Source organism: Paramisgurnus dabryanus, chromosome 17, assembly GCF_030506205.2.
Source record: "Paramisgurnus dabryanus chromosome 17, PD_genome_1.1, whole genome shotgun sequence".
NCBI classification, from domain to species: Eukaryota; Metazoa; Chordata; class Actinopteri; order Cypriniformes; family Cobitidae; genus Paramisgurnus; species Paramisgurnus dabryanus.
The window spans coordinates 24,693,221-24,720,259 of record NC_133353.1 but is presented as its reverse complement, the minus strand read 5'-3'; the positions used below and the strand labels follow the sequence as shown (position 1 = coordinate 24,720,259).

Below are 27,039 nucleotides of genomic sequence, written 5' to 3'. Positions count from 1 at the left end.
GGTCTCAATTCTGAAGAAATGATCCAGACCTGCCTAAAACGCCTCATGCCCCAAGTCATTTCCAACTTTGTTAGGAAATTCTCGTGATCGACAGCCTGTTAGTGTGTTTTAATTACAGTAACTGTTATTTGACTCTGCAAAACTACAGCTTACAGAATCTATGTTAGTTTAGTTCATCACACATAAGTTAAAGCAACACTATGTAGTTTTTTTACCTTTAAATAATGTCTCTAAAATTATTTCAGTAATAGAACAACTTTCAACCTGAGCAGCTTCCTAGCTGCTACAAGCACACTCTGAAAGTGGCGGTGGAGGGTAGGAAACACAGCCCCGCCCCTCCCCCTGCTTGCAGAAGAGTGTCTGATACCAGGCACTGTTGCGCTTTTCAACCACATGGGGGAGCTGTAAGTCATTTTTACATGGAAACTACATAGTGTTGCTTTAAACATGAAGGGGATAACGTTTTTTTACTCTTAGTGCGGGAGTCACATGTGTTTTGTTTTAGACAGATATGAAAGGTAATAGCTCAAGGTCTGTTTTAGAAGTAAATGAACAAACTATTAATAAACCTATTGCCAAGGTATAAGATTTAATAATATTTAATTAGGAGATTAGCTATCATTTTGACAAATGGCTTAAATGCACTGATATGTGCACTGCTGCGGCAGGCCATCGTTTGTCCCGTATTCAGAGTAAGAAAGTTGGCAACCCTAGGCTGCAATAACCCGTTCTATTATGGTTAACAAGTATTTAGTTAGTAGATTGTAAACTGATGTGAAACAGAAAATGAGAGTTATAAATGTACACAGACAGTAAGTTGCAGTAGGCCTATGTGGTCTTGACACCTGCATGCCATTAAAATACATCAACATCCTTTGTTCAGCGCTTTCGATATAAACCAGAGAGTTACAAATTATGAACAAAACAGAAAACACACAAATGAAGATGATCCAAATAAAGACGATTTGAAAGGTAAGAAGGTGGGAATGGGAAGTAAAACATTTTCACATTGTAGACTATAGTAGAAAAACTATAGATACCAAATTATTCACTATAGTAAACTGTACTAGTAATATTTCGTGACAACCATTACACGTCCTTGACCCAGCACTATGCGCGAAACATAATGGTGGCCTCCACAGCTTAAAATGAGTATTACATGGTGGGATTTTTTTGAAGTAATTAAAAAATTGTATGTGTTTCTATCAATGGATTTACTAGTAGAATGCAAAAATAAAGGGACTGTAAGAAGGATTTTATTAATCAAAAAAATCAATGTCTTTATTCATAAATATGTCCTTGTTGGTGTCAAATGACCTCTGCCAATGATCTGACTTAACTATACTAGCAGAGAGGGACAAAAAGCACCAGGCTACCAATGCGTTTCCACAACGCGTTTTCATTCAAACGCGTGAACCAGTTGAAACGGACAAGGAGATCAGTGAGTACGGCTACTGTAGTTGCAACACGCATTTGGAAATGCGAGGCGCTATAGAGAGCACTATTCGTTTGAATGCAAAATACAATTTCACCACTACATGGGGGTAAATCCTACTTACTGTCCCTTTAAAGCATCCAAGTCTTTATAGTTGAAAACCTTTTTATTAACAATTAAGTAAACTTTCACTTCTTGTTTTAGGTCTTGGTACAACCTTTACTGTGTGCTCAAACCTGGACAAATCTTAGCCTACAAGGATGCTAAGAGCTTTAGCCATGATGTTCCCTACCACGATAAGCATCAGTTGAGCCTCACTAATGCTTCATGCGAGGTGTTGACCAACTACAAGAAAAAGAAGCATGTTTTTAAACTGCGGTAAGATTATTGGTTTATTTGGAAATAAAATTTAAATATTATGAGGTGTGTTACTGTTTATCCTCATTAAATTTTTTTGGTATACTCTCAGACTTGGAGATGGAAGTGAGTATCTTTTCCAGTGTAAAGATGAGGTGAGTTATTGGTTGCTTATTCTAAATAGTAAAGGATATATAACTAACAAAATAATACAAATAAGCCAATATAATAACCTTTAATGATCGAATATGCTGTGTTTATGGTTCCAAAGGATGAGGTTCAAATTTGGACTAAAGCTATTGAGGAGGCTGTACAACCAATGACAGAGGAACCAGAAGCAGGGCCCTCAGGAGGAGTGAAGGCACAAACCCTACCACCACCTTCTTCCACTACTCCTGAGGTCCCATCTACCAAAAAGGACAAGGAGAAGAGGTTTAGTCTGTTCACTAAGAAGAAATAAAAGTCCAAAGAATCCAGAGGGTAAAGAAACCCTGGACAGATTGAACAAATTTATAACACCATTGTTTTTACATTATATTCATTTGTAAGGATTTAAGCTATATAAAATGTAGATTACACTGCTGCCTGTATCTAAGCTATTGAAGTGTTGCTAAACACATGTATTGCTCTTTATACTTTGTTGTATTTTCCTAAGCTAGTCACATACCGGATTTGATCAGCATACAAATAAAAGCACAGGAACCTGTTCCAATTCAACCAAAACCTATTTATAAGAAGAAGGGATTGCTTTTTGACTTGATTTTTTTACGTGCAGAGCATGCTTTAATGTGTATTATGACTAAACTATGCCTAGTTTTTCTTGTCTGCTTTACAAAAATGGTTGCGAATGTAATACTGTGCTCTTTGAATAGGAACGTATAGGATTTTTTAAGAGATTGACAGCAGGAGGTGTTGCAATGAGAGAGTTTGACACTGTACACTGTAACATTAACATGCAATATGTTCAGTGTGGTTTTAGATTGTACAAAGTGTTGCAAAAGCTACTTTTCATTATGACAACTAAGATATAAATAATAATATTATGAATATGTAGTATTATTAATGCTAATATATAATTAATAATGATACAATTATTAAGTACTGTCATACGGCTAAAGGATGGTCAAAGTTGGGATGGCAGATAGTAGGCTCTTTTGAACCTCAGTAATGTTGAATGTTTATTTCAACGCATGTTTATGGGGTATGGTGCTACTTGATTATTTAAAGTTTTACCCTCTCAAAACTCAGGTTTCCCAGTATGGTTTTTAACATATTTTATACCCTCACACTAGAACAAGGACAACTACTTGAACTAAAAACATGTCTCACATTCATCACATTACCATGTAAAGTTGGTAAGTGATGTCTAATAAAATCCTGTAGTCAACAAAACCAACATCAACAGATAGAGCATGGCATGCAAATAATGACAAAGTAATACAAGAAAGGGAAAAGAAATTTGAAGTTAAACCTAAAACGTCCGAAATATATTAATGCACTGACCGGAAGACCATTGCAATAAACTACTTACATTTTTTATAATACTTTATTCAATGTCCCATAGCCTACATTTATGAAAGGCTGTAACAGGAGGATAGATTATTTAAATGCATTGCCTAATCTAAGATAACTAGTATTTAAGGGGCCCTGTTACCAAAATCTTACAGTAGTTTCCTTCAGCAACTGCATATAGTGTGCATGTTGAAGTACATGAACAAGTAGATAGGGTTGGGTTTTTGTTTATGACTGCTAAAAAGAACAAATCATGTTATTCATGTGTTATGAGGGATTTTTTTTGCCTACTGGACCTCCAGATCTTCTTTAAATCTTTATTGCTTTAAAAGCACTGCAGTCTAAGTTGAATTAACTCTCTTTTAACTTCTGTTGTTCTTGTCTTGTCTCTTTTATAAATCTATGTTTAATGCAAAATCACAATAAGTCAAAGGCAAAGTATGAATCATTTTACGAATATGAAAATCAATAAACTCTGTTTGAAGTAACCTTTGATTACATTTATTGACTTGAAAATTGCTATAATTAAACGATTTATGAATTATTTTGAATGCCTCGTTTACTTTAATGTCAAGGGGGTGCTAACCAGCATCTAAGATGATCATATTACTAGTCAAAAGTCGCTCTTATCCTGTAGAGCGCACTGCTGAGTAAAAAGCGTGAGAATACAAGTAAACGACTAAATAATATTTTCTCAAACGGTCTTCATACGTAAACATTTATGTTAACAGCAATGTCCAGTATAAAACAATACAATGAAAAATAAAAAAAACATACGGATACGGGACCACGAACAGTTTTTTAAAATGTTTGAAGGGAACATTTCAACCTGTAGCCTAACTTACCTGCTGAGGGTGCCATCGAGCTGCGAGGATCAACTTCGGTTGTCCCGACAACGTTGGTTACGTCATTTTGAATAATTCCCGCACCTAGGTTTCTGCTATTGGTCAATTCTTCTCCACCTCCCTGTCAGACGCGCAGCTTATTGGCTGTTTGACATGTCAATCTTCTGCGCTTTTCGTGCGGGTACAGGTTGAATGCGCGGTTACAAAGTAACTCTAGTACTCGATGGGAGTATATGTGAAGTTGAGCTTTAACCGCGCAGTCTGCATAGATTGCAGCGCTTCAAGTTGTTTGATCTCGTTTGTATCGGTCACTTTAGATTTTTCGGATTTCCACCTTGTTTAATTTATTCCAACTGTTAGCCCAAAGGATTTCGTTTTGATTTCAGGAATGGAGTTGGCTCGTCATGCCCCCTGCATTGTTTCGCGGGGGACAGTAATGTGGAGTACATGAAGCCTTAATTTTCTCAGACGCATTTTTCATATGCAGAATATCTTTTGGATTTAACTTTTTTGCTGGGATTTCTTGTCCAACGTTTTTCAAAATGGATATTACAGTGTCTGAGTTGATGTCTAACTTCATGGATTCGCCGCTTGTGGTTTGGGTAAGTTAAGTCACAAAAGACATGGTGGCACCTGCTTTTGTGTGTGTGTGCGCGCGCGTGCGTGTGTGAGTTTCTGTTTGCTTTAGTTCATTTAGCAGTAAGCAGATAGTGCAAACCTGTGAAATTATAATGTGTGGTATGTGATATGTAAACAAACGAATATATGATTTCCATGTAGCGAATGTGTTCTATTTGAATTTGTATATATTAGAAACTTTTAAGTAATCGTTAGAAACATTTAAATGTAGTTATTAATTGTAGTGTGTCTGTCTAATTGTCTTATCAGCCTATCTGCAATCTATATGTATGGGGCCTACTGTATACGATGGTTTATCATCTGGTTACAGTTACATTCTTTTTACCTAGACAACACAACTGTACGTTGTGTTCATGCACACATTGGCTGTACCAGGCATACAATGTTAGTCACCTGACAGGGTTTGATAAAACCTTCAGAGGTTACCCTTACCTTGACCCCTCTATTCGTGCTGGCTTTTCTTACCTTGACTCCTTTTCCAAATCATACGTCACCATGTCAGCCCACATTAGAAAATCATCAACACTCCTCTTGTCATATTGGATATCGCTTTAGCGCTGCATTAAATAACAATTTAAAGACACACAAACATTTATTAATATGGAGCACTTTGTGAAATACACGTGTACCTACTTTTATGTGCTGTTATAAACTTAAACACATGCCTAAGCTATCTGATACAAGTTTCATTTTGCTAAGTGTGTTAAAATACACTCTGTAGTTGTGTTCTGAATCAGAAGGTTGGTTGGTTTGCAGCGGTGCAGCTGTGCTTGTATCCTGTCTTGATCTTACCAATTTTTTATTTTTTTACAGGTCAAGACATTTGGCCCGCTTGGGTCTACTTCAGAAGACAAGCTTTCCATGTTCATGGATTTAGTGGATGGTGTTTTTCTCTATAAGATCATGACACACATGTGAGTTATATAGACAGAAATGCTGTATGTGTAAGTGAATATGTGCTTTAATCTGGCAGCTGTTGTGTGGCCTATTTTTTTCTTCAGAAACCACATCCTAACCTTTCCTGTCTGCCATCCAACTGTGCAGACGCTCTATGCGAATCTTAACGCTTCATTCGGTTTGTTCGTTTTTTTTTAATTAGTGGGTTAATAAAGACCCTTTGGCTTGGGGGTGCATCACCCAATTTTTTCTGGGTCAATTTTTGCTGAAACGTGTGAGCTTGCTAAAAAACATTTTGGTGCTTTTGACTCAAAGTAAGGCCAGGGAAGTTTTGGTTAGCTCATCTGTAACCTCAACCGAATAAAAAAAAAAAAAAACAGTTAAACAGGTGACTGTATGTGCCTTGCTCATAAACAAGGAAATTTCTACTTATAAGAGCATTTGCATCATGCAAAGCAACTCGTACATCTTTTAACACCTAAAGTTTGTGCATCTACAATCAGCTATAAATCTACAGTTTCATTTATGATTCTTGAGTTCTGAAACCTGAGCCTCAGTTTTGTCCTTTAACCTACTTTTACTCAAGCAGCCTGCCTGTCTCATATTTAGGGGATTAAAAGATAGCCCTCTTCAGAGACAAAAGAAATATTTTCTGGTGGCCGAGGGGCGAGGGAGGGGGTCTTTAATGTTTTATGGGACGATGATGTATGTATAAGCCTCAGACAGTCTTGTCAGTGACCTTGATAGATTGTTGTTTGTAGCGGTCATCTCACTTTATTATTCAGTCATGTCTGACTGAATAGTTGTCCTATAGTTGCCATGTTTGCAACCCATTGTACCTTAATGTGATGTATATCCAATTTAAACAGGATATTTGTTGAGAATGTAGACTATTTGTCAGGAATTAATTGAAAAGTAAGCAATCCAGAACAGAGCAACGCTTGAATGTGGGTTTGAAGTCAGTTATTGAGAGCTGCTACTCCGCTTGAAACCTAAGTGGCCTTTGTGATGTCAACTGAGAAGGGAGATGGTTTTAGAGGTGCATTGAGTTATTAAATTTTGATGAAAGAGACATTTCTCCTGTGGGAATACTGTGTGTTGATGAATCATGCACAATATAAAATAGAAAAGAGGAAAATAAGAGTTGAATAAATAGGGTCAATTTTAATTTAATCTTGACCTTAAAGGTCACCCAATATGGCAATTTTTCAAGATGATATATCAGTCTCAGTCAGGTGTCACCAGAATGTAGATCATTTATTATACCATGTTAAAAGGCCCATTTTTGGGTGTGGATGAAAAAGTGTTGTTTTTGTGTGTGCCCATGTATAGTCAATCTTGAAAATAGTATCTAAACACATTATTAATGTTAGAAATGTATTGCTGAAGCAGCCAGAAAGACTGTAAGGGTGATTCTCACGAAAACTTGGTTGTAAAAATGTCAAGCATGAAAATGTAAAAATTGCTTAAATGTACTTTTTTTTCCACCAGACATTAGAAACAAAGTCTGAAGTATATGGGAACATTAATTTAAAAACTTTTACTTATCATTTAACACTTTTTGTAACATAATTTCAAAAATAAGTCCTAAAAAATCTCATTACCGCAACAGTCAGAAAACATCAACACTGTTAGAAAAGCTAATATATTTTCACATTTTTAAAAATTGATTATTAATAGTCATGCACAGTAAATTGAAATTCTGAAATAATATTTATTTTAAATTTAACGTTTTTTTTATTTTGTTTTATTTAGCTCATATACCGCAACACCTTCCACAATTTACAACTATTTTTTTTTTATATTTCGAAGAAACCTGACACATTTTCAAAATGACATGACAAACCTGAAAGAACATAATTTGGAGATTCTGCACATGCATTTAAAATCAAAGTATTATGCTTCTATTAATGAAATTAACATTTAATAAGCATCTGTTGCGGTAATGATACATAGGTTTCGGAAATGAGGTTAAATACTTCGGTAATGAGAATACGTATACTAGCCTGAGATTTTGTTAAAAACAAATTTTAAAGTAGAAAGTCTGATAATATTTACAGCATCATGCGTTCAAGTTCAAAACTGTTTTATTGTGTAGTCTTTGGAAAAAATATTAAAGAAAAAACATGAGAACAGGAAGGCTTATATTAATATTCCTTTGTGTCATATTTAAGTCCCCATTTATGCATTTAACATACTGAAATAAGATGGTCTTGATGACATATGCTGCCTACAAATGCGAGCTCTGATGGCTGGAGCCATCGGATTGAGAAATGGGCAGCTAATGTCAGCTGGATATCACAAAACATTTGTGTAAATAAGATGAAAAATATTTCCTTGCTGGATATGATTTGGTCTTCTGACCTTTTACCATTCTGTATCTGTTTCGATTAAAGAGAGAGAGAGAGAGAGACAGGCTGTATCCGAAAGTTTAGACACCTGACTTGTTCCCTCGCTGCTTTATGAGACAATGACTTTGGCTGCATAATGGCAGCTCCGAGAAATGCTTTAGGACAGACTTCATAGGCAGCAAAATTGAATTCAGGTTGAAATGTAAGCAGCCCTCTCTGTGTCCCGGGATGTCGCAAATCTGCTTGTGGTGCGGAGGTCTGATCGACCCACCCAATTCACACGAGCTCTGTGTGCTCTGCTTGGGGCTTCTCCACCCAAAGGCGGCAATTGTTGGCTCAGGTTGTCCCTTATTGTGAGGATCTCCCGATGAAGGTGCTCAGGACCCGGCTCAACATTGCCCTTGGTTTCTTACTGCAGTGTCTCACTGCCGGCAAAGAGCCGCTGGTGGTCGTCCTCCCCTCGCTCAACCGGTTCAGTTTGTCGCCGAGAGCTTGTGTCCTGAACCGGGAGCCGCCAGGTCTGTTTCCTTTGGGTTTCCGGCGGAGGAAGATGAGATGTCTCTGACTGCGTTGGATGGAGACTGGGACCAGGCTCCACATGGTGCATCAGACACACAGCCATCCTTCTACAAGGAACTGGTGCGCATTCTCTTCAAAGCCGTGCAGGACTTGGAGATTGAGTGGAGCACCCCACAAGAACCCCAGAGAAGCAAGCTTGACTTTTGTTTTCTTCACTCAGGCCGCCCCGCTGATGCTCGGAGGAAAGTCACCAAAGCGTGGGCTACCCCTCCCCCCATTTTTTTCTTAAGTAGGCTACCTGTGTATTCCCCCATCAAGGACGCTGTGGCTGCTCACCTCTGCCCCTTGTCCACTTCCTTGGATGGTGTGGCACAGCTTTGAGGGTAGTGAAGCCTCATGACAACACACCTGTCCGAAAAAGCATACCCGCGCCGAGAGAGGCTCTGTCTGCATTGCACACCATGGCGGTCCTACAGATCTTTTAGGCGCAGGTGCTTAAGGCTCTAGATGAGGGCAGCACTGATCTAAATACCTTCAGGGATCTGAGAATGGCTAAGGATTTCACGCTAAGGGCCACGAAGACCACTCATGGTGGTCATGCACAGTCACGCCTGTTTCTCCATCCGGCCTGTTTGGTGACACGGTGGGCACAATCACGGAGCATTTCTCGGAAGCGGTGAAGAGCTCTAAATCTATGAGCCACTTCCTACCTCACCACCCTGTGTCTCATGGACCAGAACCGGTGGTGCATAACAAGAGTCCCTGGCACAAATCCTCCAGTATATGATGCAAGAAACTGGGTCCTGGGGGACTGCCGTCCGGAACGAAGCCGCTCAAAAACAGCATTTTTCTCCTCAGTTGGTTTTGTGTTGCTCGCCCCAGGGCCCGTCCTCACATAAGCGTCTACAACACGCCCCCCCACTCTCGAACACGACCCACATGCTGCGAAGACAGCAGAGGCGGAAAGGGTTAACGCATAGTCCTAATGAATTGCGCAGCAACCCGCTTTCTGTCACAGCGCCGGGCGCTTTTAGGCCATCCTCTCTGGTGTCTGTGACTCCCGCACTGGGCAGAAAGGAGGTGCCGCCTTTAGTCTCCCTTTGTCCCTCGCCCCCAGGCAGCAATCTGATGCTGCAGACAGCGCGCGTTGTGCGGTCGCAGGTAGCTGAGATGCTGGCACGCATGGGATCCAACTTTGTGGATCTTGTGATCCAACTGATGTTGCAGTGCCTAGATGCATGGCGTGCCATCGCTAGGTTGTTTTTGATACCTGAAAGTGGAAAGAAAGCATAACATTAAATTAGCATGTCTCACAACATGGGAGAAAAAAATGTATGTACACATCATCATATAGTATAGACTTGTTGCGTTGTGTTGTGTGTGTGTCATGTACATTTCCTAACACTGTAGTGTGTTTTTTGCTAATTACACCTGCTAGTAAATCTCCAAACCTAACCTCTCTCTCTCCTTCCTTCTGTACTCCTCGAGCCATTCTGGGTTGCTGTTAAGTTTCTCCCTGAACTTTGTCAACCTGGCCTTTGCTAAAGCTTTTTTCTCACTTGCTGACTGTCTACAATGAAGCATCATAAAGCAAAATATCAACAGTTATAACATTTTAAATTTATCTTAAATTCATAAGAGATATTTAAATGTAATAAACAATATGCTTAAATTCTCATTTCCGAAACAGAAGTTCTCTTTACCGCAACTGCTATTAAATGGTTGCGGTATATGAGAATGGTGTTGCGGAGGATGAGGTAACCCAGTATGTTTTGCTAAAAATAGAGATGCCACGTAGGCTTTGCTCATTTTTTATTCAGTGCATATAATTAGACTTTAATAAAGAACATTTTCATAAAAAACTGTAAATCAAACAATTTTCGAAATGTAGAAAACTACCTGTTTCGGTAATGATAATCAAAATGTCGTGTAAGCATTCTGACAAGAGAATATTTCAAATTTAACTGGAAAGATATAAAGAGATGATTGTACCTGGTAGCCATCTTGAAGTAACTGGTCCATGTGCTTGCTCACTCAAAATCAAACTTTATTAAAATTCTGTATGTGTGCTTAAACTGTTCTCAAAAAGTGTTGCGGAGGATGAGAACATCAGGCATGGACATATCAATTTCCTAATTTTTCTTCATTATCATTATACATGAATATTCAGTAAATTATTTTTCTGTCATCTATAGTAGTCTAGCAAAACATCCATTTATTTTTTTTCTAAATATTTTTGTTTTAATATGTTTAAATTACAGCATAACGCATGTTCAAACACAGCCGGACGCATTGCGGTAATGAGAATTTCTGCAGAAAATGAGATAAAATTGACAAATTATAAATTCTTATGTTGAAATCACACATTGTGCAAGGTAGAACACAGTATTGTGTTAATTCTGAGGCTTTTTAATATTACTGTATTACACATTTTATATCTAAAATCATTAGTGCCGTGGTGTTTCAATGGTTTCGTGAGAATCACCCGTAAACTATGTAGTACTGAGTTGCAGAGATAGATCGTTATACAGTTTTTACCTTTTCTGAATTTGGGATTTTTTTTAAAGGGCTCATTATAGTTGTGCATATGTCCTGGCTACGCGTCAGTTTTCATATATACTTCTGCGTCGTTGTCCGCTTGGACGTGCAAACACACATGCAGACCGCTGGTAGGCAGTATCCACGCGTGTAACCACAGTAGCAGTGCGACCATCAATGAAGAAGCCGCTTAGCATGTTTAACCCACACATGAAGAAGAAACAGCAACTTGTTGTGTATGTTTGTTTTGAGAAGACCAGCAGTGATGAAAGTAAATAAACAGCGACTTATGTTGCAGTTTTAGTTAACTCGCTCCTCAATTTGGCTCATCTTTGTTCTCACAGTCGCAAACGGAAATACCTATGACGGAGTGGACCAATCACAACGCTTGCGGTCCATGTAGAACTGACACGCTGTTAAAAATTGGCGAGGTGCATGTCAGGCTATGCAGGGGCTACGGATAACCTACGGCGTAGCTACGCCTTACGCACTACTATAAATTGGAGTTAAAAACAGTTACTCGATGATGCACTTGAGCCACCATGTATGGTCCAGCCCCAAACACGCAAGCATCCATTCAGGTTGTACCGGCGGACACGCCCCCACCACTTGAGAGCAGAGAAAGATTTTAATAACTTATTTTATTATTTTATTTACTAAATGTACTTCCACCCCCTTGTGGCGATCATTGTGGCAAATGGGCGGGAGTATCCGTTAACTCTGCCCCCTCTAACTGTCAATCTGCTGCAAGTTCTATTTCTAAATGAAATGCCTACTTGTCTATATACAATCAAAGCACTGTTAAAAAAATCCACAAGACACACCCACTATTTTTCTCACGTGATTTTGTATCACTTGGAAATACATCACAACGTGGAAGTAAAGTTGATCGCTACTTTAGGTTCATGGGGACTTTAAATCCAAATGTGCTACTGCTTCCCTCCACCTTCACGGTTATCTATTCTGACATCATACACTGTTTTAATAAGACATTCACCTTTCTTTAACATGTGGTAATGAATTATGTAAAGAATATTTAAATAGAAATTATGACATATATGTGGTCTTTGGACTGTTGTGGGCAGGGTCTCCGAAATATAATTATCATTACAGGCTGGTTGTGGGCAACTTTCTGATCTCTATCTTAAAGCCAACACTGAAGTGACTTAAACATCAATTCATCGACTAGCCGTTAGAGACAGTTCCCATAGACCCCCCCATGTTAAAATGCCCAACTTTACAGCAGAAATATACAGCCTGGTACAAAAAGTGTTTTTGGTCTATATAGCTAATTTTGCCCTTCATGACAACTATGGGGGGTACATTTTTTTTATCACTCATCTGTTTAAATTATATTAAGGGGGGTGCACACCAAAGCTTTTATGCCTGCGGCCGCCCATGTTTTTAATTGTTTCCAATGGAAGCTTAGCGTTTTTCAAATAAGCCAGCAGCTAGCGTTTTTTCCGTGCTGATACCGGCGCTCTGTGGTTTTTCCGCGCTCCGCTCTGGTCTTGGTGTAGTTATATAAGGAAAACATCCATATCTATCTACAGGTGTCCAGTGTGTTTCCACTGAACCATCACAAATGAGTGGAGATGTGGAATGCTAAGGGTTATGTACACAAAGCTCTTGCTTTCTCTTTACCCATGTTCGCTTATAATGTGCCCAAACCCACTTGTGGCAAACCAATATCTTTGCCAGTGTGCATCAGGTATGCTGTAAACAAAATTTAGGATTAGCAAGTTTGTTCAGACGTTAACATCTGGCAGATGTCCTCTGTATGATCCCTATCTGTCTTTCCTTAACTTTACCCAAACAATCATTATTTTTCTAGCCATACTGTCAGTTGCAATATCTATGGTTGTACAGGGTACCCGCGGAGTCTTAAAAGTCTTGAAAAAGTATTGAATTTCATTTTCCCATATTAAGGCCTTAAAAGGTATTGAATTTCACCTCAAAGTCTTGAATTTTTCACGGAGGTCTTAATTTTTCAAATGATCAATAGATTTATATGCTGTTAATTCAGACACAAAACGCGTATGCACAAAAACCACGCGCGAGCGACAGATACGAGCGCAGAACACTATCCATGTTTGGAAAAGCATCTTAGCGAGCGCGCAGAACACTATCCACGCGCGGGAAAGCATTCTTGCGTGTTCACAGAACACTATTCGCGCGCAGAAAAACGTCCTCCCGAGAGCGCGCCTCTGTTCAAAGCGCACAAATGCAGTCACGCGAGCAAAGTAAAAAGGCTGGGATGATAAAGTAAAGGCTGGGATGAGCGCTCGTTCGACTTTAACTATGCGCTCGCAGCTGCACAACACGCACTTGCTCGATCAAGTTGACTTAAGGGCTGGGTATACTTTTTTCCGCGTCCGCGCAGCTTTCCGGGTATAGTCCCCGCGGCTACACGCGGATGGCCGCGTTCGACACTATACGCAATACAAATGATTTCTTATTCAAATTATTAGTCTAACAGGCTGTCAGGGCAGCACTGATTTGGCGACATTTACAGTACATTAAAACATTAGTATAGGTGAAGAAAAGTAACTGATCCACCATTGCAAACACAGTTTAACAAACAAGAAGACAACAAAGAACAGGAATCAAACAAACATGCGCCACAGCTTTCTGTTCTTGGAAGAAGTAAAAGTTAAAGAAGAAAAACGATAGTGTGTGTGCAAATGCTGTCTATTTCCTTTGTATAATTGTTTATAGTGGAGTGTCCTGTCTAAATATTTTCACGCGCATGCGCTGTCGTACGCGGACTGTACGCGCACTGTCCGCGCGGTCTCAAATTTTGGGCTGCACGCGGACGGTCCGCGCGGCCGTCCGCGGACCCTCCTGATGACGAAAATGACGTCATGCGGACGGCGCGCATACGCGGACGTCCCGAGTATACTTTCGGCTTTAGGGACTGTGGGGCGGGACAATGACGGGTGTCCTCGCACCTGTGATCGGTTGTTTGATTTAATCAATGACACACACAATCTTCTGTTCCACAATCAGTCTCTAGTAAATCTAGGTAGAAAAGACATGTTTTAATATGATCATTATGTCGGAGAAGGTCATTTATATGTTAAACAATAGTCTTGTGTGATCCATGTAATAATAAGCTGCAAAAATAACGCAAATTTGAAAGCTATTATATATTTTGTTTACTGTTTAATTAGATAATATCAACTTGCAATACATACTATAGGTTACATATTTACATTGTCACACTAAGTTAGCATTAGAAAACTTTAGTATGGTCCTGTATAAAGATTAACAGAAATATATCCATGAGCTTGTGTCCAGTTTTTTTGTTTGGTGCAGTGAACAGATCTCTTGTCTTTTTAGGGTCAAAATAGCATTACATTTTAATTTGTTGTTGTGTTTGAGGGGTTTTTGTTTAATTTGCCATAATATGGTTAATTTTGTTTGTCAGTATTGTTCTGGTTCAGAGCATTACTGATGAGTGTTATTAGATGTTGTTACATATTTAACTATATTAAACAGTAAAAAAAATAATATCTTAAAATTGGTGTTATTGTTTAGTTTGCAGCTTATTTCATGGATCAAACAAGGCTATTGTTTTAACATAAATTACCTTATCCGACATAATGGTCATATTAAAACGTGGCGGGCTGCACAAGATAAAGAGGAGGGCCACATGTGGCCCCTGGCCCTCCAGTTGCCCATCCCTGATTTAGGGATTTTCAAATTGACAATAAATGTACATTTAAATCTATTAAATCTATTTGATTGTTGGTTTTGATTGTTGGGTAAAGATAAGGGTTAGGCCGTTTGGGCCTTGGACTCAGCCTTTCAGAGGCATGTTGTCATGAATGTTCAAACACTTGTAAATAGTAATTATTTGAGGTATATTACGTTATTTAAAATTATTTATTCTACGCGAATGGGTGCGGTGTAGGTATTAAATTTCATTTGAAGTGGTATTAAAAAGGTCTTAAAAAGCCTTGAATTTAGGATTGACAATCCTGGGGGTACCCTGTTGTAAACGGCCCCATAAAAGTAAAGCTTAAAGCAGTGTTGTTGCCTTTATTGCAATAGAAAACAGTTCAGGCAGACAGTAAAGGAAAAAAACCTGACCCTGATCTTTTAAGATTCTTTCACTAGCAAGCAGAAATTGTGGGCCAAGCTGGCACAATTTGCATGCCATTCTCACAAAACAAATGTAAATGAGGGTCGGACAAACCGAGTCTATGTAGGACCTTCATACTGTCTGTGCCAGGATCCTCCCCTGAGCGTCACTGAGCCCGCTGGCTTTGGTCTTTGTATCCAAAGGTCTAATTCGGTGATAAGTAAATCTTATTGCTATTTGCGTCAGATAAGTTCAGGAAGTTTTAAGCGGTTGAAAGGAATTGGTCTGGGCACCAATCTGTATGCAAAGTAACGTTGCAAAGCCCCTACATTTACTATTGTCAAAAACACTAGCTATATTCCAAAATGTATCTGTCTCACAACATAGACACCTGCCATCTAATCCTGACTGTCACAGAATCACCTAAGTAACTGACTTGGGATATTGTACACAAGTAGAAACATATCCGAAGAGAAGCACTTTGTGATAGATTTCTATAGAGTTTGATGCTAACCTGTTGCTAAGCATACAGGTTGATACTTAAATAAGAACACATGTTTGGAAAAAGAATAGGTGAAATTTATTGAAATTTAGCTCCCCCTGTGATGTCAAAAGACAAAAGGGGATAATACCGCCCCTTAATCTGCACTATCCAACCACAAAATTGCCATTTATTGCAGAGATCAGCTGATTTGCATTTTAATGGACACACCCAAAAAGGCACATTTTGCTCACACCTACAAAGTGGCAATTTTAACATGCTATGATAAATTATCTGTGGGGTTTCTTGAGCTAAAACTTCACATACGTACTCTGGGGACACCAAAGATTTATTTGGCATCTTAAAAAAGTATTGTGAAATGTCCCCTTTAAAAGTGATACATGCAAAAAAGAGTTTTAAATTGTACCTTTGTTGCTCTTGGTTCTCAGAGACCCAAGCCCCATGAATCAGCGGGTCAACAAGCAGGTCAACAACGATATCAACCTGAGAATACAGAACCTCAACACTGTCATCCGACACATCAAAAACTACTACCAGGTAAGAGTCCTTCCTCCATATCCTGTTTAAACTGCAGAAGACTTCCTGATCACTATCAGAGGCTGATAGTAAAGTGCAGGGTGTTTAAAAGACATCATAATGTGTTCATGTGAATGCATGTATGAGATGCCAGACAACAGCTGGTCTCTACAGACACAAAGTGTTTGTTCCAGTCTCATATGGGATTAAAACATCTGCATATGTGGATTTGGTTGTGGGTTAGGAGCTTTAATTGTTATCCTGAGTAAAGAGTTTCAGCTATATCAAGAACTTTTTAACTGATTCTTGTTATTTCGAGAAGGTAACAAGTGGGTATGTAATGATAATGTGTAAAAAAAAAAAACTATTGACTAGTTGGTATGAGGGAAGCCCTGTATAATCAGACTGGTTTAGGGTTATGTCCACTAGACACTTGCATACATGCATTTCTTTGCCTCTATGGGCACTAAGCGCGTTCATTAAATAGGGTCATGTAGGTCTGTTGTTCTGCAGAGTTTAGCGCTAAACAACCAGTTGGGTTGACCAGACAGCTGTCATGATCCATTCCTATTACACACTGCTGTATTTAATAAAGGGTGTCTGCCAGTGTAAAAAAGGGGTGAGAGTTCTTTCAACGCATTAGAAATTGAGGAGTTAAAGTTGGTGTAAAGAAGTCTTTACAGTTAATTTTTTATGAGGGACTGTGCCCTTAATGATAGTAATTATTGTGAGGGAATGAGGAGGCTTCACAGGACAAGGTCCTTCTTAACACTATTTTATAGAAAACTTAGCATTGACTCATTTGTGGTCTCAAAGGAAAAAGTAGCAGCGGCCGCTTAAAGACGGCTGTTGTGTTATTTCATACCGTTGGTTTTGGGAGGTGAAATCTTTTGATCGGTTTGTCGATTCTGGGCAGCGTCCCATCATCTGAGTAAGCGCTTGCCACATCTGACCCTCTTTTCACTTGGCAGAACTACTCTGCTGAATTCTTGTTCCAAAATCACTGCTTTCCATTCCAACTTATGAAGTCTGATTCCGTGTGAAAATATCTGGATTTGCATGTTTACTATCTAAGATTTAGTTATACTTTCCCCTACTAACAAAATCACCCCTGAATGTATTCCTTGCCTTGCATCTTTTTTGCCATTCTAGTAGGGCTGCACGATTAATCGTTTTTGAACCGAAATCGCGATGTGAATGGATGCGATTTTCGAATCGCAAGAGCTGCGATTTTTTCGATTCAAAACTATAAAAAAATATAACAATCATCTAGTACGCAGTTTTTGACAGTTCGCTTCATGCGCATTTTACGTTTGATGCAGTTTAAACCAATAGAGTGCATTAACACTGAGGTGCTGACTACACGTCAGATAACACCATTAGGAAAACATGAGCGAGCAGCAGTTCAACTCCTCAACAAAGTGTACGGCCATATGATTTCCGCGATGCGGAAAACACCAACAGAATCGCGAAATGCATACTAATGGAATTAACTGCACAACGCGGAATGTCATGAAGTTGGCAGGTTTTGGATTCAGTCATTTTAAAAACCCATTATAACTCATTAACCGGCAAATGAAAGGACAGAAATGCGCGAAAACATTTCCCTTTTGTGTAATGTTGGACTTAAAGAAAGGTATATACGTCCGTTTCTCGTCATGCATCGCAAACAATGACAAGCGCCTCATCAGACTATAAGCAGGTTTATAGCCCGGAACACAGCAGACGAAAGAGGTACATTATACTTTCTTGCACCCGCACATCTGCACAACTTTGAATATTTACAGGCACGAGGGTTCATGAAGCGCGCACACAGAGAGCAGTCAGCACACGCGTGATCACTAAACTGAAGTTTTCTTTCTTGTCTAAGTGAACATAAACAGCTGGATGTTTATCAGTATATTGAAGCAGAGCAGTTTTAAAGCTGTCTTATGTCTTAAAGTGACAGTAACCTGGTGCTTTCTGTGTTAGAAATGTTTATTACACACCAAAAATTAAAATCACTCCTTACTCTAACTGAACAAGCTTCTGCAGCTCCACATTTAAAATCGTACAGTGAGGACTGTGCAGTGTTTTATTTGTATTTTTTGCTTATGTTAAATCATAGATTCTAATCACTAATATATTTACATTTATTACAGATGCCTGAAAAGTAAAACAAGATGAGTATAGTCTTATGATTAAAAGAAAAAACTAAACATTTGCTTGTCAGAAGCATTGTTGTAGTGACAGCCAAAATACATTGGCCTATATGTTATTTTAAATAAAACTTTCAATAAATTTTTGTTAAATTGTATTTTTCTTAGATAAAAAAAAAGTTTGTCTGCAGAAGAGTCCTGCAGACAACTTGGTACAATGTTTAAGAGGTTTTAAATAAACAGTAGCACAGCATCTTTCTTTGGTGCTATTAAAACCACCACAACAAGCCTGGATGTAGCTCTTTTATTATATACTAATGAATCGCACTTTAAATCGCGAATCGCAATTTTTATCAGAAAAATCGCAATTAGATTTTTTCTCCGAATCGTGCAGCCCTACATTCTAGCATGATTGTAGCCAATGTGGGAAATATAGCTTTTATTTTTATTAAGGGCAAATATTTACTCTCTTAGATTAATGTTCATTTTTGTCATTCTGTGACACATTTCATTCTGTGTAGTATGTCATTCTTTTGAAGTACCCTGGACTGGAGTTTCATGTAAACATCAAGGTACATGAATAGGCCAGTCTTTCAGTACTATGGTACAGTACCGTATTCAGTGCTGTGGTTGGAACATTGTTCTAACATCAAAGTAGTACAAAAGTGCTTTATAAGTGCACGTTTGCCGCCCAATCTCTTTTACAGTATACTGTACCTTATAAATAAGTGCTCTAGCAGTTATATTAAAGTAACTGACTGTTTACTAATAAAGGGCAAAGTATAGTCCATTTTATAAGTGTACCTGATAGGCCGAGTAGTGTGCGTGTGACACAATTTTCATCATTAGAACTTGTACATTACACCTGTAGGTCACGCATGTGCATACAGGAGAATGTAGTATGTAGCCCAGGAAATGCATTGCATTTTGTTGCAATGCCCATGCGTTGAACATCTGTGTTCGTGTTCACCTAAAAAAAAAACATACTATACGCCGGGCTTTAGTGTTTGTATGTTTTATAAAGTAATTCTCTCTTGCAGGATTTTGCCAGACACTGCTAAACACACAAACACATGAACACACACCTCCAGTGATGGCAGGCCCCCTTAACTGCATGTTTGGTTTGGGTGGAGCTTTTTCGGGAGTTTTTATAAGTCACCCATGTGGGGCTCTGTAGTGATTAGTGGAAAAGTCTGTGTTTACGCAGAGGTGCCCTCACCTTCATGTAATTAGGGTTTCAACCAAGTATTTTAATTGGACTCATGTGCCCATCTGTACCGTAAAAGATCCTTGATATCTTGGTTAAACTTGCTAAAGAGTTTATTCATTTTCTTTGCACCGAAGTGCAAGTGTATATTTTGGGTTGTTTGTGTTGTATAATACTAGTCAGCACTTTTTACATGTAGATCATTCAAGAAAGACAAAAAAGTGCTTGTTCCAAGGAAAAGGGCTTAGTTTGACCCTGGAAACTTGGCCAACATTTTAGTGTCTGATGTGGGTCAACTCTGTGCTGATCTGGACCAGATGTGTTGTTTTGTCCAGTGTTAGTTGCTCTCCTGGAGATCTAATGCAAGGGTCTGTTTGAGAGGAAAAGGGTCACTGAAATGTGAGAACTAAAGGCCCGAAATGTTTTCTTACAAACATTCAATCAGTGGTCAAAGGGAAATCTTTGTAACTCATTAGATAGCTCGCTTCAAAATAAGACCTGTCTGTTTTTTCCCAGTTAATGATTCTGATTATTCTGTGACCTTTATCATTTCATCAGTCTAAGCTGTAACAGAGTGCCGCAGGGTTGACATATTTTTGTAGGCCACCACGGAAGTAAGAAGAAACTGGATCCCTCGCCATAAAACCCATTCATGTTCCCCATAGACTTTTGCATTATCGCAAAAAATAAGGTCTGTGTTTAACAAAAGTTTATGACACATGTTTTGTCCAACAAGATAATCTTCACAAGTAATCACAACTTTTTTATCTTTTGAAGTCTAAATGCATTTGCTAGAAATGAAAAGCTAACCACCACATAAAACATTGTGTTCAGTACCTCAGATTAAATCGATAGGTGGAAAGAAGGCGTTCTCGTATGGCCGTTCGAACACATTCAACCACATTTGCGTTTACACTACAAGAGCAATCCGATCGAAAGGGTTTTCGACTACCTCTGAATAGGGCTGCAACGATTCGTCGACGTTGTCGACAAAAATCGATAATAGAAATAGTCGACAATGAATTTCATTGTCGACGTTGTCGCCAGACATGTTTTTTTCCGGCCGAGTGAGGCATCTCTCTTCATTACAATGGCTGCGTCCCAAACCGCCTACTTCCATACTATATAGTAGGCAAAGAGTATGAGAAGTAGTGCTTTTCACCTACTATATAGTATTGAAGTATGCGGTTTGGGACGCAGGGACTCTCTGCCGAGAGTCGCACATGCGCATTAGCTTCTATGCTGAGCGATAACATACAGAAATGGTTGTGTCCAATGCAGCAGCTTCGCTACCAAAACATATGAAGTTTGGGAGCATTTTAGCCTGGATACGGCGAATAAAAAGATTACCTGCATGGTTTGCAAAGCAGTCTTTGCGTATCACGGCAGCACCTCGGTGATGCACGAACATTTAAAGAGAAAGCACGTCGGACAGTTGAATGAAACGGAGTTTGACTCGCCTCGGTAAGATTTAAATAACATGGAAGCCAATACGTTTTGTTTTGGATGTACATTGTACATTTTATAAGCGTATTTTCGCTTAAAAAAAACAAAACTAAAGTTTAACGTTATGCCCGACTGTGCCTGACAAAAGTATTTTAAATTAAATGCATGCTGTCTGAAGAAGAGAGCCACCATGGACCCCTTTCTGCAAAAGAAGCAGACGTGCACCCCACAACAGGCGAATGCCCTCTGAGTGTATATATATATATATATATATATAGAAATATATATATATATATATATATATATATATATATATATATATATATATATATATATATATATATATATATATATATATATATATATATATATATATATATATATATATATATATATATATATAACTCTGTTTTTTAAATTTCTGAAATCTCGTTTTTTTGGTTGTCCATTCAAATGAATATCAATTCAACTGCAGTTGGTTTGTTTTGATTTAAACCTTCATAACTTAAAAAATACAGCATATATATATATATATATATTAAAATAGCTGAAATACATAACTTCGTTTTTGTAAAATCATAGTAGATGCAATTATTAAAAATGTTAAAACTTGTTTTCATTGAATGTAAAAAAAATTCATTGAAGTACCCCCTTCTTTCTTGTGTTTACTATAATTTTCCACAGAATTTAGGCAATCTCATGCTAAATTATAGAAAAATGTATTAATTATTCGATTAGTCGACTAATCGTTTCAATAGTCGGTGACTAGTCGACTATTAAAATAGTCGTTAGTTGCAGCCCTACCTCTGAATGTGGTTGAAAGTGGTCGAAAGTGGACAAGTTTACACTTGATCCGATCGACAAAAACACATCTTAATAGCAAGTGTAAACAGCCTCTTTGTTGTGACTTGTGCCCATGTTGTGTTGTTTTTGAGATCTTCATCTGATGGCGTTTAAAGTCCCGAACAAAAAATTAAGTGTTTTTTTAGATCTTTGTATTTATAATGACATTTTCTCTCGTGTGCTCTCTCTCTCTTTCCAACCATGTACTACGTAGTATCTGAGTGTCGCAAATGATCTCGGCCAAGTGTTCAGAAATGGCTATTCATTCTTGTGGTTGGACCAGAAGGCAAATGAGATAAGCAGTGGACGGTAGACTGGTCTTTTATGTTTATTTGTGGACAAATGGAACAATGTTGCCATTTTCTAAAGATCTATAAACTGAAACATGGTTGTCGATGCAATGGATATAATAGCACAGTTTGTTTGAGCATGCGTGTGCGTCAGCCACACAGGAAATGAATGTGATAAAGAAGATGATGATGATTTTAGTGATTCATTAGTGGTGCTTGTTAAGGGCAATAGTGATGCCTCAAGTCATCTGGCTTGTTGCTCAGAGGTTTTCTAGGGTTACGCAATTTAACCAAAAGATCATATTCCGATTATTTTGGTCGTGATTTGAGTTTAAGATTCCTGCTGCTCCGATATCAAAGATAAAAAAACACTCAACTTTGCATTACATTAAAACAGGATGTGTAAAAACTGCAAGCTACAGGCAAACAACACCCCTGATTCAGAGTCCCTTGAGTTTAAGAGCTGAACTCCTACATCTTTAAGTTGAATCAAAAGGGATTTGAAAGAACTAAGTTCTGTTTGCATTCACATTGTATTTGACTTAAAGTGGATTGTGATCTGTTTTCAATGCAGATAAATTCAGGCTTGGTGCATTTTGTCACTTTACATTCACATTTTGGAACCTGACTTGATTATTATATTAAAAAATAACACCGCATCCACTCAATGCATGTTAAAAGTAAACTTCAGAAATAGTAAAACTATTTTTTTTTAAAAATACTGATTGTCAAGTTGGTTTAGACCCTGTTCACACCTGCATTTGGGGTTGTCCACCATGCGATCCACGAAAATGCATCTTAATACCAGGTATAAACTAAATAAATTAAAAGCCTCCCCTAATGTTTTGATTCCTCAAACCTTCTAAACACTTTAATGTTTCGGATGTCATGATCTAGAGATTGTAAATATGTCCACATGAGCATTAGGTTACGACGAAAGAGATTCCAGATTGCATGTCTCCAATTCCTAATGCCAAATTTATTCATTCTCCCAGCTTAACCTAGATTTAGCCTTAAGTCCATCTCACGTTGGGTGGTTTAATCTTTACAGGCCAGCTATGCCCCAGTTTCATTATGGAATTGAGGATCTATAGTAATCCATTTGGGAAGGTCGCAAATATATATGTCAGGGTCTTGAAGAAGACCGTCCTTGTGTCATCTCTCTGTATGCCCCACACTTTCTGATCTCCCTCACCCAATTAGATTACCTCTAAAATGACTCACCAGAAAGTGTCTCAGCCTGGAGATCAGGGCAACAGACAGTGTGAACAATAGACCACTGGGGGAGGGGAGGGGTAGTTTGTTGGTTCCTCCCTGTCTATTGTCTGGGAAGCAAGTCGTTGTGAGCATGAGCCACTGTAAGCCGACTCCTCATTGGGCTGGAACATGAGCTCCGTGGCCCTGCCGGGCCCCTGTTTTGCCAGGAACCTTAATGTGCATAATGAACCATAACAACACTAAAATGATGGGAGGACTTCCAGCCAATGTTTTGTTTTCGTGTCTGATTGCAGTTTTACTCGAATGGATTTGAAATACCCTTGATGTACAAGTTTGGCTTTCGGACAATGTGTCAGCTTTCTTTATGTTTGCACTTGGATCGAGGGCCGGCCCCATACCCGTTCATTTTAGCTGGCCTGACAGCTTGGGCATTCCCTGCTAATTCATAATTGCTTGCATTCTTCAGATGCACATGCAGACACAGTAGAAAAAAACCCTATTCAGTGCTGTCACACGTCCAGTCTGCTCGATTTGACTACAGTTTGCTGTCAGCATCAGAGATCACAACCGTCTTAAAGGATGTGGTGAAGACTCATTCGTAGAATATTTCAATAAACCTCACGCATGCTCTGTAATTTAGGACAGTAACAGCGGCGTTCCTCATGCACTTGGCGGGTTTTTGCGAGTTTCTCTTGACTGTAGCTCTGAAAGAAGGGAGGTGTCTCTTTGAGCTAACCTGCCAGCTCTTTGTTCTTATATTTGCTTGCCCACAGTGGAGATGTAATGGCCGTTCCCAGCGGTGTACAGTTTCCTCTTGCTGTGTACAGTACCTGCACTGCCCTTGAGGCAAGGGTTCTCCTCAAGCTGTCTCTGTCTCTTGGTCTTACATTTTTCTTTCTTTTTGCATGACCTGCTTCACCTTAATCTAAGATGTTTGACCTCTTTCAATAGCTGACTCAAGTAAGATCTGCACACACGTGATCAAGGGTGCACATCACTGTGGTTGATAACTTTTTGAAAGCAGGCTTCTGTGTGTCTCCCAACCCTGAACACAGGAAACCCCCTCCTGAGACCAGCTGCCATGGGAAACCCAAAAACAAAGCTGTCTGGACCACTTTCTCTCTGCTAAATAGGATACAAAGTGAATACGAAAGTGACCTTTCATCCTTTTTTTTTTTTTTTAAATACCTCTTTATAATTTGAGTTGCCGTTTTAAAGCCAGGGATGGGTTTCAAGGCTGGTTGATAAAGTTTGCAACTGTAAAGCAGATGTTAGGGCAAAATGTGTTCACTTGTTCAGGGATTCCATGTACAGTACTATGTCACCATTAGATTTTTTTTTTTTGCAGTAGTATAGTGACCAAAAGATCAAAAACTAAATATGGATGGACATTACAACTTGGCTAAAACTACAAAGCTGGTAGTGGTCCAAGACTTTTGCACAATACTGTATGTTGCAGAGCAAATTGATGCCAGGCTCTGTAAAATCCTAAAGAGACAACAGTGCAGTCTTAAACTGCAGCCTATCCTGTTGCATTATTCAAGCCTACCGTATCAGATCAGGGCTCAACATAAAGTACTTGTTGCCCGGGGCAAGCGTGTGAGACGTTTGGGCCAGTAAAAAGTATTGTCACTTGCCCGATCGGGCCAGTGCTTCACCCTCAGTCACTAAAATATATTTTCATCAATGTATATTATTTAACATCTTTGAAGCAGACATTTACTTGGGTAAAACACGACGAAAGAAACAATGCAATATTTTGCAGAGTTTGCTGTCAGTTTACAGGTAAAGCAGAAAAGTTGGGAATCTTTTTCTTTGGAACATGTCTGTTGTAGATGTATACAATTATCCTTGCATTTTATTATTTTATTAAAATTATTATTTTTAAATATGTTACACTGACAGTTTATTATTGGGGCCAGTGAAAATTTTGGCAGGACAAGTGAAAACCTGAACCACTGGCCCGATCAGGCCGGTATAAAAAATTATTTGCGTTGAGCCCTGCAGATGTAATGTAATATCACTTGATCAGCACTAGGGATGCTCACATTGACCGTTTAACCGTTAACCGAAGGTAAGAATTTATGACCGATTAACATTATCAGTTAAAATAAAAAATATTTGTTAATACATGGTGCGTGTCGTCATGAGCCGACAGACATTTCGCCACTTTTCTATCTTTAATTTGTGAATGTCCTGTAAATGACACAAATTATTGCTGCCCTGACGGTCTGATAAAGTAATAAGTTGTATGAGAAATCATTTGTATGCGTGTTTGGAAGCTGAGCGGAGACGCGCACGTGTCCGCGCAAGATGACGCGGTCCGTCTCACGCATCCGGACAGACGTTCGCTGGTGGCCTCTGACCCTGACCATAAACATCTCTCTTTTTCCACAAACGGAGAAAGACGACACAAAAGCAAAACTTTCTGAAAAGCATCCTGCTTTAGAAATGACCACTGTGGTAGATGAAACGGAGACAATCTGCCCTTTTTGGATATTAATCCTCTGGACTGATCGCGTGCTTTTTAATAAGGTAATGTTGCGTGAATATCTGATAATGTATGAATCCTGGTGCTGTTGTTGATCTGTCGCTGCTGTTTGCACGTTCAAATTAAATCTTTTGTTTTTACTAGTTCACAGACAACCGTCAACTGTATTTTTACTCGATGACAATTTCATATTAAAAGTTAACGGTTAATTTTCGGTTTAGAAGCTACGGTTGTCGGTTGGGAAAATTAACTGATATGAGCATCCCTAATCAGCACAATTACAGGGCAAATGGGGTCTTTATATCAGGTTAAGCAGAGGAAAATACTACCTTATTCTGGCTGTCACAAAGCATATGGGAAATATGTCTTGCTCCATAAACCAGCTAAATAAGCCCTGTAGCTATTCTTCCTTGACAGTATACACAAGTTGCAGCAATAAAATGTTGCCATCTTTCTTTACTGACACGCTACCCCTCACGCCTAAGGAATATTCACAAGTAATTACAACTTTGTGGTGGGTTTGTGGGCACCATCCCAACAACTTACGGCTGCATTAGTGTTACAGTTGTAAGTTATACAAGAGCTGTGTTTGGTGACTCCAGTTGTCTTCAGTTGCTCCAGCCTGAAGTTTCCTTTATTCATTAGATGCCATATGGAGCAGCTCTAGATTTGACAAACATCTGTCACTTTTAAATGTGACACATGTAGCATACATCTCTTGCTTGGGAGCTCTGGTCAAAGATCAAGATGCATCCATTGTTGGCACAGCCCATCTAGAGACTAAGGTGCTGGCATCTAAACTTTTACACAAACATGGTCATGCTGCTATGGTGGTAATTTCACTTCTGTCCAATGGGATTAAAGTAGGGGGTTGTGGGGGGTTCCATTAGGCTCCTTTTATTTAATAAAGAATTAGGGGAAAGGGGGCTGTTATGGCTCTTTAGGTCAATGAGAGTTGCCAAGGAGTCTGGAATGTCTCTCCCTTCTGTCCCTGCTGTTGCCCTCGGAGTCAATGGAAGTGAATGCTGGTGTGTCCACACATACACGGAGACCAGAGGAGGAATTACGTCTTTTGTAAGCTACTTGCGTACTGTTTTTATGTTGTGAAGGGATTTGGGGTGTAAACCTGTGGATTTACTTGGTAAAAAGTTACTTCATACAAGTACACAAACCTACTAGGTACATTTTAAATCTGTATATACATCTAA

General features: G+C 38.9%; 2 protein-coding genes across 3 annotated transcripts in view; both read left to right on the top strand.

Moving 5' to 3' along the window:
• The window catches only part of sptb (spectrin, beta, erythrocytic), a 33,923-nt gene extending 30,139 nt beyond the window's left edge, over window positions 1–3,784 (top strand). The window contains exons 34-36 of one of the 2 annotated variants that reach the window (XM_065288542.2): window positions 1,640–1,813; window positions 1,905–1,947; window positions 2,064–3,784. In XM_065288542.2, coding sequence (XP_065144614.1) covers window positions 1,640–1,813; window positions 1,905–1,947; window positions 2,064–2,252 — 406 coding nt within the window. In that variant the 3' untranslated portion in view covers window positions 2,253–3,784. The remainder of the gene's footprint in view (window positions 1–1,639; window positions 1,814–1,904; window positions 1,948–2,063) is intronic. The other variant, XM_065288541.2, reaches the window with a different exon arrangement.
• A 551-nt stretch (window positions 3,785–4,335) lies between these two features.
• The window catches only part of ccdc88c (coiled-coil domain containing 88C), an 81,311-nt gene continuing 58,607 nt past the window's right edge, over window positions 4,336–27,039 (top strand). The window contains exons 1-3 of the mRNA XM_065288543.2: window positions 4,336–4,751; window positions 5,602–5,702; window positions 16,111–16,219. Of these exons, the coding sequence (XP_065144615.1) occupies window positions 4,692–4,751; window positions 5,602–5,702; window positions 16,111–16,219 (270 nt within the window). The 5' untranslated portion in view covers window positions 4,336–4,691. The remainder of the gene's footprint in view (window positions 4,752–5,601; window positions 5,703–16,110; window positions 16,220–27,039) is intronic.